Source organism: Ictidomys tridecemlineatus, chromosome 16, assembly GCF_052094955.1.
Source record: "Ictidomys tridecemlineatus isolate mIctTri1 chromosome 16, mIctTri1.hap1, whole genome shotgun sequence".
Taxonomy (NCBI): domain Eukaryota; kingdom Metazoa; phylum Chordata; class Mammalia; order Rodentia; family Sciuridae; genus Ictidomys; species Ictidomys tridecemlineatus.
This window is the reverse complement of record NC_135492.1, coordinates 53,778,762-53,799,970: the sequence shown is the minus strand read 5'-3', so window position 1 is coordinate 53,799,970 and position 21,209 is coordinate 53,778,762. Positions and strand designations below refer to the sequence as shown.

Sequence of the window (21,209 nt, the reverse complement as noted above, 5' to 3'; positions counted from 1 at the left end):
TCTCTCTCTTTACAAAAAAATGTGCAACACACAGAATTCAAGTTCGGTTTTATTGTGTCTTTTAACAAGTCTGTCCAGGGTGACACGGGCTACCCAGGGTAACCACCTTAGGGAAGAGGACATTAAGTTTGCAGCAACCCACCTGCTGGTGAAAAGAAACAGGACGAGCGTTTCCAAAAAAATCTTACAAAACTTTAACAAAATATCCTAAACAGCTATCTTTATATTCGTAAACAAAGTAGAAAGAACTGGCTTGACCAGCCTTCGCTGCACGTCCAACAGGTGGCCAGGTGAGAGAGATGGCCTCTGATTTCAGAAGAGTGACAATACAGACTAAGCTAGTTTACACCCCACGTGGGCCATCCCGGGGGGCTCTCGAGGGGTGCGGGAGGGGACGCAGGCTAGCCCGGCGGGGTCGGCCGGCTGTCTGGACGCTCCGTGGTGCTGGCTTGCTGTGGAGTCCACGGGTGCCTTTCACAGACACTCGGGAAACCCGAGGCCAGCAGGAGGGTGGTTTCCTATGGTGTCTGAGAACCTCCCTGGGTACCATCGGGGCTGGTAGGAGGACGCCCGTGGAGCATGCTGCCATAGAGAGCTGGCTGGTAAGACGGGCACCTCCTGCTCAGACACGGAGGAAAGCGGGCATGGACCGGGGGGACTGCGGCCCAGAGCCCGGCTCCCGGCTACTCCTTCACTTTGCTGATGAACTCGGTGAATTTGCCGATGTTCTCCTCCTGCTGTTCCAAGGCGTCCAGGACGATGCCCATGGGGGTCTTCTTCAGACCGATCCCCTCCATCTTGTTCTCCACCTTGTTCTTGAGGTTCCGCAGCCGCAGCGAGGCGTGGATGAACATCACTGCGAAGAAGGGACCCGTGGTCAGCACAGAGTCAGAGCCCTCCTCGGCCGCTCCTCTGCCGCTCCACGCCCCCACGGCGCGGCCACACTGCAGCCAGCCCTCCCTGGGCCCAGCCCCCATGGGCGCTCCGACTCCCTGCAGCTCCCATCTCTGCGTGTGCGGCAGAACCTGGAATTCAGTAGCAAGGTCTAGCACCTGGCAGCCACCCCGCTCCCTTCATCCGGACACCCTCTCCTTGCAGACGCTACTTAAATGCCACGGCATTCAACGTGCATCCAACCCAACAGAAACCCACGTGCCGAGGTGTTCCAGACAGGGACTCCTGCTCCCTCAGGGACACCGCGTGCTCCCTTGGGGAAGCACACAGGGCAAGCTGCCCTCCAGGTGTCTCCTGGGGTCAGTTTTCCAGGGCTGGTGAGCATTAGGAGCTGCCCACCCGCTGCCATTTATTCATCACCAGATTCGTCGGCTTCTCTCCTGGACCTGCTGACCCTGAGCCTGAAGTTAAGGGAACCTGTATTTTAAGGCAATGCCCATCTGACCAGCAGCTGTCATGTGACCTGCACCAGTGGCCGCCCAACGTTCCTGCACATCCAGGCACGGCAGAGTCTGCAGACAGACAGACCCCATTCCCCACACCCCAGATTCCAATGAGGAATGAGGTGGGGCTCCAGAATCTACCCACGTAGGATCATATTTATTTAATTTTTTGTGGTGCTGGCTGGGGATGGAACCCAGAACCTGGCTCGTGCTAGGCAAGCGCTGACCACTGAGCGGCATCCCAGCCCCAGGGTCACGCAAGGGTGCTAAAGTGAGGGTCTGGTTCAAACCCAACCACTCACCACGAGCCTCTACCACCTAAGGAAAAGCTGAAGATAGTTTCACAAAGTCTGAATTTACCGGTTCTGTCCTCCAAGGTTCAGGATCCACCCGTAGAGGCTCTGAGCTTAACCTCACCAGACCCCAGATCAGCCGGTCGGGGTGCACAGGCAGGATGCTATTTTAAGTTCAGGGGACGTTCCTACCATTCTTAATGCACTAGAACTTCCACCAGATTTCTGTCGATGAGACAGGGTTCTTATCCCTCCGCGACCTCAGGCTGCCAGGGTGTGGAGTCCGAGTTCGGGACGCACGTCTTCCCCAGAACCGGAGTGCTTGGGTGCAGTATTCTCGTGGACTTACCCACCCTCGGGCACTAAGACTGATCTCAGTAAGAGGGGCATGTTCAGTGCTGCGTCAGGCCAATGTGAAGGGTGGGCAGGCTGCGGCCGGCCGCAGTACCAGACACACCTGGAGCCCCGCGAGGCTGCGCCAGGTCCTGATGTAGGACTCGGGGCTTGTCACGGTTCTGATAAGAGTATCCCCAAAAGCTCATGCCTGAGGCAACGCCAGAAGGTTCAGAGGAGAAACGACTGGGTGGCGAGAGCCTTTACCCATCAGTGACTGACTGGGCATTAACTGGGTGGCCGCTGAAGGTGGCCAGAGCAGGTGGGCATTGGGAGCTGTGGCTTCGGGACCCATTTCTACCTGGCAAGTGGAGTCTCTCTCTGCCTCCTGATCCCCACGTGAGCTGCTTCCCTCTGCCACGCTCTCCCACCACGAGGTCCTGCCTCCCCTCGAGCCCCGAGGAACGCAGCCTGCTGTCCGTGGACCGGGACCTCTGGAACCGTGAGGCCCTCAATAAGCCTTCCTCCTCTACAACTGTGCTGGCCAGGTCTTTAGGTCACAGCAGCGAAGGTGGTGACTAAAGCAGGGCTCCTGGGAGCGCGGCTTATTTTTGTGTCCCCGCGTGTTAGTGGCACCAAGGAGCCACTGGGCCCCGATGTCCCATTGTAGGAACCTCCAGAGGGGCTGGGCCAACGGGTTAGGTGACCCCAGGGAACAGTGGTGCTCGTTTTTCCTTATGACGTGGGAGAAAGGACACTCAGGGGTTGGGGACAGAGCTCAGCTGGTCCAGTGCCTGCCTCGCGGGTCCCAGGCCCTGGGTTCCATCCCCGGCACCACACAAAAATAAATAAATAAATAAAAAAGAAAGAAAGAAGGAAAACCGGGGCCGACTTACGCAGCAGAGGGAAGGTGATCCCGAACACGAAGACCATGACTCCCCCGAACATGGAGATGAGGAAGTAGCTGGCCACCATGACCACCATCACGAAGGCCGTGGGGTACTGCTTCTTGGTGCGGCGCAGGACGTCCTTATTGTGGGCCGCCCACACGAAGACCGTGAACACCAGCACCACCACCAGTCCTCCCAGGATCATGTTGAAGGGGCTCAGGAACCTGCAACACGGGGGCAGGGGTGAGCCAGGGGCCCAGCACGGGGGGCAGCGGAGGGGGAGGGGAAGGGGAGCACTAAGCCCTTCACCTGAATCAGAACCTTAGCCCTTCACCTCGTGGAGTGGACGCGGTCAGTACTTCTAATAAGAACCCATGACGCCCAGCTCCCTGCCGGGGCCTCGGGCTCCCAGCCAGGGGGCCCCCACCTTCCTGAGGCCCAGAGTCGCAGTCTGAGGCCTCTCTGGGGGGCGGTGTGCCCGGCTATCACGCCCCCCTGGGCCGAGGACGCAGGGCGCTGTGCTTCCCAGCTCTCGGGGCACCTTCCAGTCCTCCCAGGACGGGCCCCGTTGGCTGAGTGTAGACTAGCAGCCACACGAGGGCCTCCGGGGGCCAGATACACTCTGCAGGCACATTTTTGTTTCTCCTGTACAGTGGGTTGTCGTTGTTTTAGTTGTAGCTGGACACAATAGCTTTATTTATCTATTTTTGTGTGTGGTGCTGGGATTCGAACCCAGTGCCCCACACATGCAGGGCAAGTGATCTGCCACTGAGCTGCAGCCCCAGGCCCACCGACACAGTGTTTTCTAAAACTTGTACTTGAAGCCCCCTCTAGGTATTCAAAACACATCCAGACAACCTGCCATGCCTTGCTCCTCCTGGAATGAGAGGATCCAGGTGCTCCGGGCCCAGTTTCCTCCTCGCTGAGAGCGGGCTGGAGCGCCTTCGGCCTTCACACTCAGAGGGAACACATGCTCCCCACGTGGCCGCAGCCCTCACCCTCTCTAGGGCAAGCCTGCGGCAGAGGCCCGGGGCAGACTGCCACCTGCCTGCGTTTCTCTCCGAGCTTCCTGAGTAAGTGGCCTCTCGGCTGCGACCTGCCTGTCCAGGGAGCACTCGAGTTCCGACTCAAGAGTCAAGAAGAGGCCGCGGCTGTTACCGACTGATTGATTCGTCTGCTCGCCTGCAGGGTTGGAGGTGGACCACGGCCAGCACCTGGCACAGGCCAGGCCAGGGGGCCACCACTGAGCCACACCCCAGCTCCGGTGCACAGAGCGGTTCTAAGAAGCTGAAAGGGTCCTTCATAATGCGGGAAGACGGTGACTAGACGACAGCAACCCCTTTTCTCCCTGAGAGGGAGTTATCGTCCAGGGGAGTCGGCCCACGGGAGGAACGGCTCTCACTGGTGTACGACTTTGTAATCAGAGACAAAGTGAACACTTAAAGAGAACATAGAAATAAGAAAGCGTCCAGTCCTCCACCCACAACCCAGCTAGGCACGATGGTCCCCACCTACCTGCCCGTTTCTCCAAGGTGGGATTCAGCTCACGCACCACCACGAAGCTGTGCCTTCTGCAACCCAGACCCAGTGCCCCCGCTCCTCAGCAGACCCTCTCAGGGCCAGCCTGCAGCACGTGGCCCCCCAGGATGCCCAACACCCCACGCCCGGAGCTCCCTCCCACCTCTGAATCGCCCCAGGCCACCTGGCCGCTGCACTGCTGTTCTTATTTTATTTTAACCTGGTTTATACCTTGTCTCTGATATAACCCTGGAACTGATTAGAGAGAGACAGAAATGTCCTAACAGGCCTGAAAAACGGCAGGAATGACATCCTCATTAGCAGGGGCCGGAACCTGAGCAGAAGAGGCCCCGCAGCCTCCCCGACCCACCCCTCTCCTACACGCAACATCCGGAGGGAGAGAGCAAGGAGACCAAAACACGGCGGTGGGTCCCGGGTAGGGGAGCCGAGGGGTCACTCCCGGTTCCTTATTTTTATTTAATAGTTTGGCAAAGGTCACGAGTTACCTGAATACCTAAAAAACGCCTGATCTTTAAAAAATGACAAAGAAACACAGCCCTTTCTGGAAGCCTGTTGACTTGGACCTGGCAACGACCTAGAAATGTTTCTCAGCTGTGCTGCGAAGCAGAGATCAAGGTAACACAGATGGGGGGGGGGCGTTGAAGTCCAAGGAAAAGCCTCTGTGTAAACTGCAAACGGGGGCTGCCTGGCGGAGGGCCCCAACGTCTCCCGGGCGTCTTTCCAGATACTCACTGAAACAACCGTTCAAGATGACGTCATGAGACCCATGTCCAGATTCTCCTTTTTCCTTTCTTTTTTGAGGTCGGGAGGTACTAGGGATTGAATCCAGGGCGTCTAACTGCTGGGCCACATCCCCAGTCCTTTTATATATATATTTTTAACGGGGTCTGGCTAAATTGATTAGGACCTTGCTAAGTTGCTGAGGCTGGTCTCACACTGGAGATCCCCCAGCCTAAGCCCCCCAGGTCACTGTGAGGACAGGCTGGCCACCCTGCCCAGCAAGCTCCCCTTTCCCTCTGCACATGCAGAGTGGACATCCAGGCGGAAGGTCTGTTGGACAAAGGACAGGAAAAGTCGCGCCTGACTCATGCGATCCCAGATTGGCTTTCCACCTGCTCCTGTCGCTCGCGTTCAGGGGAAGGGCAGAGCGAGCCTCCTATGGGCTGGAGTTGGCTCACCACGCGCCCGGCCGCGAGCTATGATTAGAAAGTAACTGAGTTTCCAAGATGGAAAAAACTGGCCCAGCCACGGGATTTTCTTCCACGTTCTGATTACATGCAGCATCGTCCTGAGACGGGGAATGCACACTGCGCCACGCCCTGGGGCCCGCGTGCTCCTGGAGCAAGATCACACACACACATACACACACCACAGAGACACACCACACACATACACACACATACCACAGACATACCACAGACACAGACACAGACACACACCACACACATACACACACCACAGAGACACACCACACACATACCACACACATACCACATACAGACACAGACACACACCACACACATACACACACCACAGAGACACACCACACACATACCACACACAGACACAGACATACCACAGACACACAGACACACACCACACACATACACATAGACACACACACGTAGACACACACACCACACACAGAGACACACCACACACATACCACACACATACCACATACAGACACAGACACACACCACACACATACACATACACACACTTACCACATACAGACACACATACACACCACACACACACACCACACACATACCACACACATACCAGACACACACCACACACATACACATATACATACACATCACATGCAGACACATATACACACCACACACATACACCACACACATAGACACACACATATACCACAGACACAGAAACACACACCACACACATACACCACACACACACACACAGACTCACATACCACACACCACGCACACACACTTACCACATACAGACACACACCACACACACACACAGACACACACCACACACATACCACACACAGACACAGACATACCACAGACACACAGACACACACCACACACATACACATAGACACACACACGTAGACACACACACCACACACAGAAACACACCACACACATACACATACACACACTTACCACATGCAGACACATATACACACCACACACATACACATACACACACTTACCACATACAGACACACATACACACCACACACATACACCACACACATACACCACACACATAGACACACACATATACCACAGACACAGAAACACACACCACATACAGACACAGACTCACAAACCACACACATACCACACACCACACACACTCACACTCACCACATACAGACACACACACCACACATACAAACCACACACCACACACACACACACACACACACACCTCTGACACCCCACACCACGCACACACACCACGCGAGTCCATTTTCCAGGGCAGGAACTTGGGGCGCAGTTCTTGAGTGTGCTGTTGGTCACACCGTCCACACAGCCCCCAGCGCGTCAGGGACAGGAGTCTCCATAAACCCGGCCTCATCCTTCCTGTGGACGCGGCCACTGCGCTTGGTCAGGAGCTTCACTCACTGGCAGTCCATGGAGGACGGGGAGGACGAGAGATGGAGCAGAGGAGACAGGGAAGGGAGAGAGAGGGAGCAGAGGAGACAGGGAAGGGAGAGAGAGGGAGGAGAGGAGACAGGGAAGGGAGAGAGAGGGAGGAGAGGAGACAGGGAAGGGAGAGAGAGGGAGCAGAGGAGACAGGGAAGGGAGAGAGAGGGAGGAGAGGAGACAGGGAAGGGAGAGAGAGGAGGAGAGGAGACAGGGAAGGGAGAGAGGAGGGAGGAGAGGAGACAGGGAAGGGAGAGAGAGGGAGCAGAGGAGACAGGGAAGGGAGAGAGAGGGAGCAGAGGAGACAGGGAAGGGAGAGAGAGGGAGGAGAGGGAGGACAGGGAAGGGAGAGAGAGGGAGCAGAGGAGACAGGGAAGGGAGAGAGAGGGAGGAGAGAGACAGGGAAGGGAGAGAGAGGGAGGAGAGGAGACAGGGAAGGGGAGAGAGAGGGAGGAGAGGAGACAGGGAAGGGAGAGAGAGGGGAGCAGAGGAGACAGAGGAGAGAGAGGGAGCAGAGAGACAGGGAAGGAGAGAGAGGGAGGAGAGGAGACAGGGAAGGGAGAGAGAGGGAGGAGAGGAGACATGGAAGGGAGAGAGAGGGAGGAGAGGAGACAGGGAAGGGAGAGAGAGGGAGGAGAGGAGACAGGGAAGGGAGAGAGAGGGAGGCAGAGGAGACAGGGAAGGAGAGAGAGGGAGCAGAGGAGACAGGGAAGGGAGAGAGAGGGAGGAGAGGAGACAGGGAAGGGAGAGAGAGGGAGGAGAGGAGACAGGGAAGGGAGAGAGAGGGAGGAGAGGAGACAGGGAAGGGAGAGAGAGGGAGCAGAGGAGACAGGGAAGGGAGAGAGAGGGAGGAGAGGAGACAGGGAAGGGAGAGAGAGGGAGGAGAGAGACAGGGAAGGAGAGAGAGGGAGAAGAGGAGACAGGGAAGGGAGAGAGAGGGAGGAGAGGAGACAGGGAAGGGAGAGAGAGGGAGGCAGAGGAGACAGGGGAAGGGAGAGAGAGGGAGGAGAGGAGACAGGGAAGGGAGAGAGAGGGAGGAGAGGAGACAGGGAAGGGAGAGAGAGGGAGCAGAGGAGACAGGGAAGGGAGAGAGAGGGAGGAGAGGAGACAGGGAAGGGAGAGAGGAGGAGCAGAGGAGACAGGGAAGGGAGAGAGAGGGAGAGAGGAGACAGGGAAGGGAGGGAGAGGAGGAGAGGAGACAGGGAAGGGAGAGAGAGGGAGCAGAGGAGACAGGGAAGGGAGAGAGAGGGAGGAGAGGAGACAGGGAAGGGAGAGAGAGGGAGGAGAGGAGACAGGGAAGGGAGAGAGAGGGAGGAGAGGAGACGGGGAAGGGAGAGAGAGGGAGGAGAGGAGACGGGGAAGGGAGAGAGAGGGAGGAGAGGAGACGGGGAAGGGAGAGAGAGGGAGGAGAGGAGACGGGGAAGGAGAGAGAGGGAGGAGAGGGAGACGGGGAAGGGAGAGAGAGGGAGGAGAGGAGACGGGGAAGGGAGAGAGAGGGAGGAGAGGAGACGGGAAGGGAGAGAGAGGGAGGAGAGGAGACGGGGAAGGGAGAGAGAGGGAGGAGAGGAGACGGGGAAGGGAGAGAGAGGGAGGAGAGGAGACGGGGAAGGGAGAGAGAGGGAGCAGAGGGAGACGGGGAAGGGAGAGAGAGGGAGCAGAGGAGACGGGGAAGGGAGAGAGAGGGGACAGAAGAGACGGGGAAGGAGAGAGAGGGAGCAGAGGAGACGGGGAAGGGAGAGAGAGGGGAGGAGAGGAGACGGGAAGGGAGAGAGAGGGGAGGAGAGGAGACAGGGAAGGGAGAGAGAGGGAGGAGAGGAGACGGGGAAGGGAGAGAGAGGGAGGAGAGGAGACGGGGAAGGGAGGGAGAGGGAGCAGAGGAGACAGGGAAGGGAGAGAGAGGGAGGAGAGGGAGACGGGGAAGGGAGAGAGAGGGAGGGAGAGGAGACAGGGAAGGGAGAGAGGGAGGAGAGGAGACGGGGAAGGGAGAGAGAGGGAGGAGAGGAGACAGGGAAGGGAGAGAGAGGGAGGAGAGGGAGACAGGGAAGGGAGAGAGAGGGAGGAGAGGAGACAGGGAAGGGAGGGAGAGGGAGGAGAGGAGACAGGGAAGGGAGAGAGAGGGAGGAGAGGAGACAGGGAAGGGAGAGAGAGGGAGGAGAGGAGACAGGGAAGGGAGGGAGAGGGAGGAGAGGAGACAGGGAAGGGAGAGAGAGGGAGGAGAGGAGACGGGGAAGGGAGAGAGAGGGAGCAGAGGAGGACGGGGAAGGGAGAGAGAGGAGGAGAGGAGACAGGGAAGGGAGAGAGAGGGAGGAGAGGAGACGGGGAAGGGAGAGAGAGGGAGGAGAGGAGACGGGGAAGGGAGAGAGAGGGAGGAGAGGAGACGGGGAAGGGAGAGAGAGGGAGGAGAGGAGACGGGGAAGGGAGAGAGAGGGAGCAGAGGAGACGGGGAAGGGAGAGAGAGGGAGCAGAGGAGACGGGGAAGGGAGAGAGAGGGAGGAGAGGAGACAGGGAAGGGAGAGAGAGGAGGAGAGGAGACGGGGAAGGGAGAGAGAGGGAGGAGAGGAGACAGGGAAGGGAGAGAGAGGGAGGAGAGGAGACGGGGAAGGGAGAGAGAGGGAGGAGAGGAGACAGGGAAGGGAGGGAGAGGGAGCAGAGGAGACAGGGAAGGGAGAGAGAGGGAGGAGAGGAGACAGGGAAGGGAGAGAGAGGGAGGAGAGGAGACAGGGAAGGGAGAGAGAGGGAGGAGAGGAGACAGGGAAGGGAGAGAGAGGGAGGAGAGGAGACAGGGAAGGGAGAGAGAGGGAGGAGAGGAGACAGGGAAGGGGAGAGAGGGAGGAGAGGAGACAGGGAAGGGAGGGAGAGGGAGCAGAGGAGACGGGGAAGGGAGAGAGAGGGAGGAGAGGAGACGGGGAAGGGAGAGAGAGGGAGGAGAGGAGACGGGGAAGGGAGAGAGAGGGAGCAGAGGAGACGGGGAAGGGAGAGAGAGGGAGCAGAGGAGACAGGGAAGGGAGAGAGAGGGAGGAGAGGAGTCAGGGAAGGGAGAGAGAGGGAGGAGAGGAGACAGGGAAGGGAGAGAGAGGGAGGAGAGGAGACGGGGAAGGGAGAGAGAGGGAGGAGAGGAGACAGGGAAGGGAGAGAGAGGGAGCAGAGGAGACAGGGAAGGGAGAGAGAGGGAGGAGAGGAGACAGGGAAGGGAGAGAGAGGGAGGAGAGGAGACAGGGAAGGGAGAGAGAGGGAGGAGAGGAGACAGGGAAGGGAGAGAGAGGGAGGAGAGGAGACAGGGAAGGGAGAGAGAGGGAGGAGAGGAGACAGGGAAGGGAGGGAGAGGGAGGAGAGGAGACAGGGAAGGGAGAGAGAGGGAGGAGAGGAGACAGGGAAGGGAGGAAGAGGGAGCAGAGGAGACAGGGAAGGGAGAGAGAGGGAGGAGAGGAGACAGGGAGAGAGAGGGAGCAGAGGAGACAGGGAAGGGAGAGAGAGGGAGCAGAGGAGACAGGGAAGGGAGAGAGAGGGAGGAGAGGAGACAGGGAAGGGAGAGAGAGGGAGGAGAGGAGTCAGGGAAGGGAGAGAGAGGGAGGAGAGGAGACAGGGAAGGGAGAGAGAGGGAGGAGAGGAGACAGGGAAGGGAGAGAGAGGGAGCAGAGGAGACGGGGAAGGGAGAGAGAGGGAGCAGAGGAGACGGGGAAGGGAGAGAGAGGGAGCAGAGGAGACAGGGAAGGGAGAGAGAGGGAGGAGAGGAGACAGGGAAGGGAGAGAGAGGGAGGAGAGGAGACAGGGAAGGGAGAGAGAGGGAGGAGAGGAGACAGGGAAGGGAGAGAGAGGGAGCAGAGGAGACGGGGAAGGGAGAGAGAGGGAGCAGAGGAGACAGGGAAGGGAGAGAGAGGGAGGAGAGGGCAGGACACGGGCCCTCCTCCTGCAACTCCAAGCCTGCAATGTGTTTTCTGTTGAGTCAAGAGACTCGGGTATAAATCACCCCATTCCGATAGATCATTGTGAGTTCCTTTCTGCAATAGTTTGAAACTCTGGTGGAATCCTTCATGGTTGCAGAAGTGGTCAAAGTTCCACCACACTTTTTTTTTTTTTTAACTGGGTCTTAAAGGATGAGTCAGCCCTACTGTGCAGTAAAGCACCGAGGCCCAGAGAGGTGAAGAAACATGGTCCAAGGGACCCGAGAGGAGGGAGAGAGAATCGGGGTGGGGCCACTTGCCAACTGTGACCCATCCTGCAATCAGCTCTGGGGCCTCCTCCCCGTTCCAAGCCACCTGTCCCTGCAGTTGGGGTCAACAGCTGAGGATCATGCTGGGAAGTCCCTGGGCCAGCTCATTCCTCCCAGGGAAAGTGGCTGGGAGAGGGTGTGGCCTGTCAGAGGCTGTGGACACACACCCTCCACTTGCTGGCATGATTCAGCTGGTCTTATCTATCGCACCGGTGGCCCTGGGGATCTGGGCCAGGCACAGTTTGAGAGCTTGGAGACATCTTGAAAACTCACCTCCATTTACACACACGAGCAACTAAGGAGTCAGTGCCCAAGGCCACCGACCCAGAGCTGAAAACCAAAGCTCAGCGATCCTCAAGGCCAGGCCCTCAAGGCCACAGGGCGACAGGAGCTGCCCAGGGCGTATTTCCCAAGCACAGGCAGCTCTGCACAGAGGTCAGTTCTCCAACCTCAAAAGCCACTTTTGCAATGTGGTTCCTGGGGAATCCTGACTCACTAGTCAAATAGAGGCTGGCCAGCCTCCGCCCTCCACCAGCTCCTGGCTGTGCTCAGCCCACCGCTCCCCAGAACTCACTTTCTTATGCCCAGGAGTGACCCCCCATCCCCTCCAACACCCTTCAAGTCTCACACAGCCAACCTGCTGTCCGTGTCCTCCACAGGGACAGCACACAGGCCTCTTCCCCAGGTGCTCACCAGAGGGGCAGTTTCACGTTTATTTGTGTGTACTGAACAGAGGTCTCTGGCCCCTCCTAGACGCGAAGCTCCGTAAGGCCAGGCACCGTGACATATTCGGCCCCAGCACCTGGCACCCTGCCTGACACAGAGCAGGTATCCAGTAAGCGTGTGTTCAGAGAAAGGAGCTTCAGAATCCAGCACATTCGCATACTATCACATATGGTCAGCGAGCCAGCACAGGGGCCCAGGCCTGCAGTCCTGGGTACTCAGGAGTCTGAGCCCGGAGGATCTCACATCCGAGGCCAGCCTTTAGCGAGACCCTGCTCCAAAATGAAAAAAATAAAAAGGGCTGGAGTGTCGCTCAGTGGTAGAGTAATGTCCTGGTTCAACCCCAGTAGCCCCACAAAAGAATTTCCCTTAAATAACTCGGCCAGCTTCTCCGGCCATGGGTCAGGTGACATGAGGTTCACCTTGGACAAACTACAGTTATTCTCATTGTGCACTAAGTAGTGCTAGGGAAGGACTCCCTGTCTCTGTCCCCTCCCAGAGCTGTGATTAAGGGCAACCGTGAGAATCAACAGTGGGGAAAATCACCTGAATTCCCATGCAGATGTAAGGGGTGACCAGCGCAGGGGAGTGGATGGGGCAGGGCCTGTGGCAGGAAGGGACACTGAGGGTCAGGGAGAGTCCTGCCCTGAGACCCGTCCCTCTGCAGGCGCCTCTGGGTCCCTCCCTGGACCTCAACAGCCTCCTGTGTTTGTCCTGGTTTCCCAGGGCAGCACCTTGGCAAGATCGCCCCCTGACTATAAGAAGGATAAATATGGCTCTGGACGCGAATTAGTCTCGAGTAAATGTGCCAAGGACCATGGGGTAAAGAAGACTTCAGAGAAGCTCAGGTGGGACAGGAGCCCGGCTCTTCAGTCACATGAGGGAGGCCCAGCGTGTTTACTGTGTGCTCCACATGTGCAGATATTTAATGGTGCCCTAGGTCCACCGCGGCACCACCAAATGCAACACCCACATCCAGTGACCCACGGCCCACAGCAGCTGGCACCTCAAGGCACTCTCATACGGGACATAACCTCCAAGTTTCGTTTTGCGCTTCTCTCGCCGACCGCTTGTTTTATTTTTAATAAACGACAACTTGGATCCGAGTCAGAAGAGGTGGCACATCCAACACCGGCCCTGGCAGTGGACCTCACCGGGCTGCAAAGGTCCTTCTGAAACTTCTCGTCACAGCACATTTGGAACACAGGCCAAGGCCGGAAGGCTGGCATGCTGAACCCTCCAGAGTATCTGTCACCGCCTGGGCTCAGCGTCACTCACAACCTGGAGTTTTTCAGAACTAGTGTGGGAAGACGTTTGTTTGTTTGCAAACTCTTCTCCCCGAATGCTTTCAGCTGAGTAAAGTTTACAAAGGAAAGCTCTTGAGAACGTTACTGCACGGCAAGTTCTTACAGAGCCACAGAGAACACAGGGGTTGGACAACTGCTCATGAGCTTGGGGACGTGTGACCCCCTCCCTGCACCCACGCTCAGTTCCAGCCGTCCCCTCTCTTCCTCTAAGACCAGAAGTCGTACCCACAGCTGCAAAGCGGATCAGCAGAAGCAGGAACCACGTTCTGGTTTTCTGCTTTAAATGGGCGTCTGCCTGCCCGGTGCCTCCGTTAGCCAGTGCTTAATGGAAGGGAAATGGGGGAGAAATCCTACCTACTTGGGTAATGCTTGCAGCATGGAAGCTGGCCTGCAGATTTGGACTAAAATCTCAGGCCTTGAAAGCATTCTCTGAAACAGAAAGCAAACTTACTGCAAGAGACAGAGGAGGGGTCAGGGTGGGCATTTTGAAGATAAGTGACAAAGGACAGAAACCCATTGGTCGAACAGGAAGTCCTATGGATTTCTAACAGTGCCGCTCCTCCGTTTGGTTTGAAGTAGACAGGCCGAGGACTGGACCTTGGCCTCTCAGAACTGGGTTCCTGTACAGAGTGCTGTACCCCGAAGTCCACGGACAGCTTCTGCCTTCTAAGAGAGGGGTTTGGGAATCCGGGTGATGAGTCGTTCATTTGCACGCTTAACCTAGAAAATCCGTAAGCCCTTCCCTACGGAACGGAAACAGGCACTACCAATCCGAGTAGGGCTGGGGTGGGGAGGAGCCAAGAAGAGTGAACTACAAAGTGTCAGAAGATGATTTAATGAAATCCAATTCTTACTAGATGAAGACTTTTTAATAGACCCGGTGTTAATCGACCTCTTAAAGCCCTGCACTCAGAAGAAACGCATGAGCTATCAGAAGGAATCCATCTCCTGCCACAAGGCAAGTGCAATTAGAGAGGCCAGGACAGGGAGGGCCTTTACCTGGGAGGCTGGGGAAGGCTGGGCAGAGCTGTTCTCCCTGCTAGCTACCCTCAGGGGCCTCAATGGGTCAGGCACTAGATAGGTGCTCAGTAGCAGCCATCTGAGCTGCGGGTGACAAAAGTAAAATTGAACAGCCCTTTCCCGGTCCACACATTCAGGGTCCCCTCTAATCCCAACACCCAGGAGTTCTGGAATTTGGAACTGCACAGGGTGAGCCAGGTGGGAAAAGGCGTGAGTGTGTGTGGGGGGGTGTATTTCTGTGGGCTTGCTGTATTTGATTGTAAATCCTTTCTACTGTTTCCAGAGCTGTCTTGCTGCCCCTCTGGACTGTAGAGGAATGAGGCTGGGATCACAGTCTCATTCTCCCCCAGGCCTCCTGGCACAGGGTCTGGGAAGTTGAATGAATGAAGGAAGGAAGGGAGCAACACACTCGAGGGTGATGGAGTAAAACTGCAGTTGCAGCTGGTGAATCTCAAAGGCTTGCCTTTGGCTTCAGCCTGGACAGACTCCTTGGGCAATGCTTCCCGCAGGCCTGTCCAGTGCCCCCCGGAGCTGCCTTGTCCTTCTCTTCCCCAGCCACCTGGAGCCTGGTTCCTCATCCTGGCAGCATTTAAAAGCACAGACCCTGGGAGCACTTCTCAATGCCAGACACCCACAGCTGCCGGCTGCGACATATTGCAGAGCCATGCTCACGTTGAAGAGCACTACGGTGACATGGTTTTCAACCCAGGATGATGAGCCCTCCAGAAACCCCTTGCCACCCGGGTGACAAAGGGGCAGCTGTGGAGCCCCACCTTCCTGCCCACCTGCCCAGCCAGACCACCCCGTGGCGGTTTCTTTGGCTCATTCACGGGGCTGCAACACTGCTCTGTCTCAGGGCAGACCCGAGGTGGCCCGGAGGATAGGTGTGCCCTGTCTGCGGGAGGAGCAGCAGATGCATTTACTCAGTACAACTTCTGTGTGTGGTCGGTGATTCTAGAGCTGCACCAGAAAATACGGGTTCTGGTGGCAGAGAGGGATTTTTGAGAGTGAGGTGGGCAGGACGGTGCAGATGCTAAGGGTCGGGTATTCTGTTAGATTTAGCTCATCAACAGCTTCAGAAAATGGGCAATATGGTTTAAATGAAAAATCACCTCACCTCCTGGCAATGAACCCAGCTACTGTTAGCACCTTTAGCCACCTGAACTTGAGCTTTTACACTTCTTACGTCAGGGGCCTCAGGAGGGCCGATGGCTCTCCTCCTGAACTTGGAGGCATGTATCTCAACAGTGTGGGCAGTTAGGGGGGGAGACCAGCCGGTCCCTGGCCTCAAGTACATGTTCAGAATCTCTGAAGGTTCACCTGGACGTTCGGTGTGTGTCTTTAAGTTCTGCCAGTCTTTCTTTTCTTCCAGAGCAGTGCTTCTGAAATTTTAACCTGCACAGGAATCATCTTAAAAGGTGGGGTCTGACCCGAGAGGTCTGCTGTAGGGTCAGAGAGTCTTCATTTCTGACAAGCTGACAGGTCAGACTGCTGCTGGTCCCCGGTCCGCTCTGGATAGGATTTTCCAGTTAAAATCTTTTGGCTTTCGACCAAGTGCACAGAAGCTCCCGCAGCGCGTCACATGCTCGTTACTTACACTACAAGTACAATTAACTGTCGCCTTGATTTTTCACTTTACAAAAAGAGGCAGCGGCTCGGATTGCTGTGCACGGTATGAACACAGCATGTTGGTGCCGAGATGTCCCATGCCCAGGATGCAGAAGTCGTCACATTCTCCTTCGACACTGGAAGGAGCTGAGGCTGCTTTCAGCAAAACAGCACTGGCTAGCTTGTTACTCGGGCCGTTTCTTATAAGTCACTCAGATCCTTCTGCAGGGAGGCCTGCAGGCCCCGACAGGAAGGAAGTTATATAAGGAAGACAGCTTGAAGTGGCAACAGACACACCAAAGGGCACACATCCCCGACACCTCTGCCTAAGGGAGCCCCCGAGGCATGGGCAGGAGAGGGGCTCACAGCCTGGGATGTCACACAGCAGCGGGACCGGGGCTGCCCTTGCTCACTAAGCCCTCATGTACTTGGTCTTGATGAAGTCTTTCCGTCCATCCCTGTTTTAGAGCAGCAGAACTCCAGAGCAGTCAAGATCAGCATTCCGTCAGAAAACAAAAAAACAGAGTCTGCAGAACCAGGAGAGACCTCAGGCAGACTAAGGGAAGGGAGAGGACATGACAGGTGGGAGCTAGGTGAAGCTTCAGGCCACTCACCCCTCCCCTACGAGAAAATTATGAGCTGCTTTTGTAGCTTGTTACGAAGGAACTGGTGTTCAGTGGACGGCAGGAATCGCCCGATTTTTCAGGTGGTTCTCAATCACCAGTGGCATCTGCAAGAACCTCCACTGTGGTGACTGGAGGGTGTGTGGCTGGGGGGCAGCAGGCAGAGGCAGCTAAGCACCCCACTGCACGGCACGGCCCCTCACAAGTCTACACAGTGCCAAATGTCCACAGTGCTGAGGTGGAGAAGCCTGACCGCAGAGTACCTCACCAGGGTCTTAAAACAGAGCAGTGCAGTCTGACATAATCTCCTTAAGTTAATTTTGACACAGCTGCCATCACGCTGACCCATGCATACACAGCACAGTGCCCGGGCAATGACCCAGTGGCCATCCGTGTGGGAGCGTGCTGCCTCAGCTATGTGTTGGCATGCTCCTGTGAGCTGCCCCATGGCCCTGCGGAGGTCTGGCCTCCACACCCTGTCTGCACTCACCACGTTGGTATGTGCAACACGGCAGCCTCAGGATGCAGGGAACCACAATCACAACCATAAAACACAAAGCAAAGGAAAAGCTGTCAGCACCAAAGCCTGCGGCCTGGCCTCTGAGGAGTCCAGAGTCCAGAGCAGAGAGACACTTGAAACCCCGTGGGGTAACAGGAAGCTCTAAGCACAGGCTGGGGCCCCATGACACTGGTGGGAGGGAGAAAGGGGCGTGGCCTCTGAGAGGTGACCCAGAGGAGGCTGCAGTCTGCAGGTGCGTGAGGAAGCTGAGGCAGGGCTTGGGGTGGATGGAGTCTAGGTTATAAGAATGCTGTCTGGAGCAGGGCACAGGAGCGCACCCCTGTCATCCCAATGGCTCCGAGGCTGAGGCAGGAGGATCACAAGTTCAAAGCCGTCCTCAGCAACTTAGTGAGTCTCTGAGCAACTTAGCAAGACCGGGTCTCAAAATAAAATCTAAAAAGGGCTGGGGGTGTGGCTCCGTGGTTAAGTGTTCCTGGGTTCAATCCCTGGTACCAAAATAAATGGATAAATAGAAGGCACGGCTGCATTTCTCAGCCCCCTCGTTGGTAACGCCAACAGAGACAACCATAGGAGAAAACATTTTCTGGAGCAGAGACGGGGCAGCTGGCCCTGCTCTGAGAGCCTGGCCTGATGCACTTGGCTGATCCTCAGAGTGGGCCAGCTGCAGAAGCACCATTAGCCACGTCAGAGACTCGGCTCAGCACAGGGTGCATAGCTGGTGTCCTGCAGCTGGGACTTGAACTCAGTCTGTTTCCAACCACTACCTGACTACTCACGGAGCACAAGAGGTGAGATCTTCCAGGAGGGCTAGGCGCTAACAGGCTGGGCTGCGATTCCTCTCACACACACCGTCTGCTGCGCTGCTGTGGCTCCGGTGCCTGCCCAGCCTCCCTCTTAGGAGGAAGACCAGGCTCACCAAGCCCCGCCCAATAAGGACCTCACACCCAGATCTGTCCCCTCCTGAGCCCTCTCAATCTTCACCGGGGAGCAGAGTCCTCCCGGTGTTTCTGGGTCGAGTCCTGGGGCTGCCTCTCCCTTCCTGTGATCCTGACCAGTGGCCTCCTCCATCCTCTCCTGACCTCCTTTCCAACATCAGAGAGTCTCCCAGGCTACAGGCCTCCAATGCTGCCCCCGAGGCTCCTCCAGGTGAGCACCTCCAAACAGTCCTGGCCTTGGGCAACAACTGGGTCAGGGGAACTATCCAGGGCGAGTTCAGGAGCTAGGCTAGCAGCCTCCAGCAGCTCTGACCCGCCCATCTGCTGCCCTGCAGAACAGGAGAGTTCTCTCCAGCATGTGGAAGGCCCAGAATCAGCTGACCAACCTGGCCCTGAAGGTATTGGGTTTCCTCCAGCTTTGAGCAACTAGCATGCCAAGCCTCATGACTGCGAGATGTCACGGTAGTTAAGAGCACAGGCCTGGGTCTGCGACTTTGAGTAACTCATTTAACTTCTCTGAGCCTCAGGTGTTAGAGTAGTGATCCTTGACTTATTAGGTCCTCTCACATAATGCAGATGATTGAGTCATCAACACCCAGAGCCCTCCATACTTGTTTATTTTTCTTGTTTTTGTTTGTAATGAAAGAAAAGAATGATGGGGGGGGGGACTATAGAGTACGTATTTTTAGGTGCTAGAAAACAGTTAAAGGTTATATACTAAATTTTTGTTGAGTTGTGAAGGGCATTTACCATTTGACACACACTCAATTTTTAAAAGAACTTTTTACAATGACTGCCCTAAATCTATGGTAAATTTTTAAAAAATAGGGATAATAAAAACTGCCATGGGTACTTTTCACTTTTTCCTTCGAAAATGTCACTAGCAGTTAACATCTTCTACTTGGAAGGAGAAGAGCCAACACCCCCAAACCGGAGGCAGCGTCACCGGCCTCGGGCACCACAAGGGGGGAGCTATATTTAGTCAAGGGGCCGGCCCTGGCCTTGCAGTGAGTCAAAGCTGCAAGGCTGCCTGAGCTTGCGTCTGGTTTGGTCAGCATGACTTTTGGGGGAAAAAAAAAAAAGATAAGAAAATGCTCTTTGTTTTTGTACATTTGACTGATGTGTGTCAAACTTTGCCTTGTCTCTGTTCTTGGAGTTGCCTGAAGAAAACACCCACATAACTAGATCACCAGATAAGACAGGCTCTGTCTTCTTCACCAAGGAAAAGGAAGCAAACGCAAAACTTACTTTCTACTTCTTCTTCTTCTTTTTTTTTTCCTTTTAAATGAGTTTCAGAAAAGAAGCACAGAGCTAGGGGGAGGTCCACCTCAAGCCATCCCCCCTGGAGGAGCCCACAGACCGCTGGGCTCCCACCCGTGGGCCTTCTGCTTCTGCAGGGTGACCACTCTGAGCCACACCCGGACACTGAACTCTCCCCTCCTCGGTGCTGTGCCTTTGCTCCTTGAGCTTGTCAGAAAATGCCATGTGTCCCCGGGACAGGATTCAAGTCTGATTCATCTTGCTGCGCTGGAGCTTGGTGTGGGGCCTGGCACAGGGACGTAGCCAACTCACAGCGCGGCGGCAACTTAGCACCCCATCCTGCTCACCCTTTCCCACACCCTCCAAGTGCGAATTGCTCACTTTCCTTCCAAGGCAGAGCTGTAGAAGTAGAAATGTCAGACACTTGTTTAAGGGCAAGCGAGTCCCTGCATTTTCAGTCTTGGGATGGCTTTTTCTTTAAAGATGTGTAGGAGATAATCACATGGAGAACACTGTCTCCCATCTGGCAAAGGTGGGAGAAGCATGTTTCAGAGGGTGAACTGCAAAGCAGTGTGGTTTCTGAAGAATATGTGTGTGTGTGTGTGTGTGTGTGTGTGTGTGTGTGTACCCATGTGCGCCACCCTAATTAAACCAGGGCAGTTTTTCAACATCACTGAGACCCCAGGATCAGGTGTGGGGAAAGGTGGCCAGGCAGGCAGGCAGGGAGAAGCTGCCAGGGGCCTGCTCCCAGAGCTGCCCCCACTGGGGCGTGTGCCCTAGCAGACAGGCACCCTCTGCTCCCGGGTCAGCCTTGCCCTAGAGTCTGGCAGGCTTAGGGGACAAACCGACGGGATGCCCCTTTAGGACACACTCTGGGTGTGTCCTCTCTGGGTGGCGCCCAGGCAGCCCCAGGACAAGGTTACACCATTTTCTTCTTATTTTTAAAAACCTGTACAAACATCTCCTCAGCTAGAGCTTGATCCCAGCACAGGGGGAGAAGAAATTTCCCTGCCCCCGGTGGGCAGCGGTGCCCTACCAGCTCCCGGGCCCCAGGCCCAGCCCTCCGGGGAAGGAGCCCAGGCCCTGGCAGGTGGCAGGGCCTCCAGAGACCCAGCGTCTGCTCGGAAACGCCTCGCCTGGCCTCCAGCCTCTCCGCTGACCCGCAGGGAGGGCGCACCCAGTGGCTGAGGGCTGTGTCCCCTCGCAGCTGTGGACAGACCTGAGCCAGGACCCCAGGCCCTCCGGACTGGCAGGGAAGGCACACCCGGTGCTGAGGGCGGTGTCCCCTGGCAGCTGTGGACCGTCCTGCCCTGGCCTGGCCCCCCAGCCCTCCGGCGGCCTGCAGCGAGGGCAGGGCAGTGTCTGCAGCCCCGCGCCGCCCCGCCCGCCCGCCCGGCCACTCACCCCACGACGGAGACCATCAGGGCGGCCACCACCAGGTAGTTGGTCTGGTAGTAGAGCAGGTTGCTGACCACACGGTTGTTCCATTTCGAGACGTCCCTGAAGTCCGGGCGCGCGAAGCGGTCGGAGCCCGGGAAGAAGTCGTCCCAGGCGCGCAGCGGGGCGATGCTCACGTCCATGCTCGCGGCCGCCGCTCCTGCCTGCCCAGCGCGCGCCGGGCCGCGGTGACGCCGAGGTGACAGCCGCGTCGGCGCGACGGGCTCTGCGGCTGGCGCGCGGCGGGCGGGGAGCGGGGCGGGCGGCCGCGGGGCCCTGCGCTCCCATTGGCTCCGCGCGGGGCTTGGGCATGGCCGGGCGCAGGGCCGGCCGCGGGGCGCAGGGGGTGGCCGCGGCCTCCTCCGCGGTCCAGCTCCGGGTCCAGCCCGCAAGGGCGATTGGTGTCTGTCTTCAGGGAAAAACAAAAACCCGGGCGCCGCAGCGGTCCGGGAGGGTGGGCGGGTTTCAGAATTCGGGG

The 21,209-nt window shown here is 56.9% G+C and overlaps 1 protein-coding gene across 1 annotated transcript; it reads right to left on the bottom strand.

Moving 5' to 3' along the window:
* Window positions 1-36: 36 nt before the first annotated feature.
* Window positions 37-20,965, bottom strand: Arl6ip5 (ARF like GTPase 6 interacting protein 5). Its single transcript, XM_078033623.1, has 3 exons — window positions 20,699-20,965; window positions 2,920-3,137; window positions 37-856 (listed from the first exon to the last, which is right to left on the bottom strand). The coding sequence occupies exons 1-3, from the start codon at window positions 20,872-20,874 to the stop codon at window positions 684-686; spliced, it is 567 nt and encodes a 188-aa protein (XP_077889749.1). The 5' UTR covers window positions 20,875-20,965; the 3' UTR covers window positions 37-683.
* Window positions 20,966-21,209: the final 244 nt, after the last annotated feature.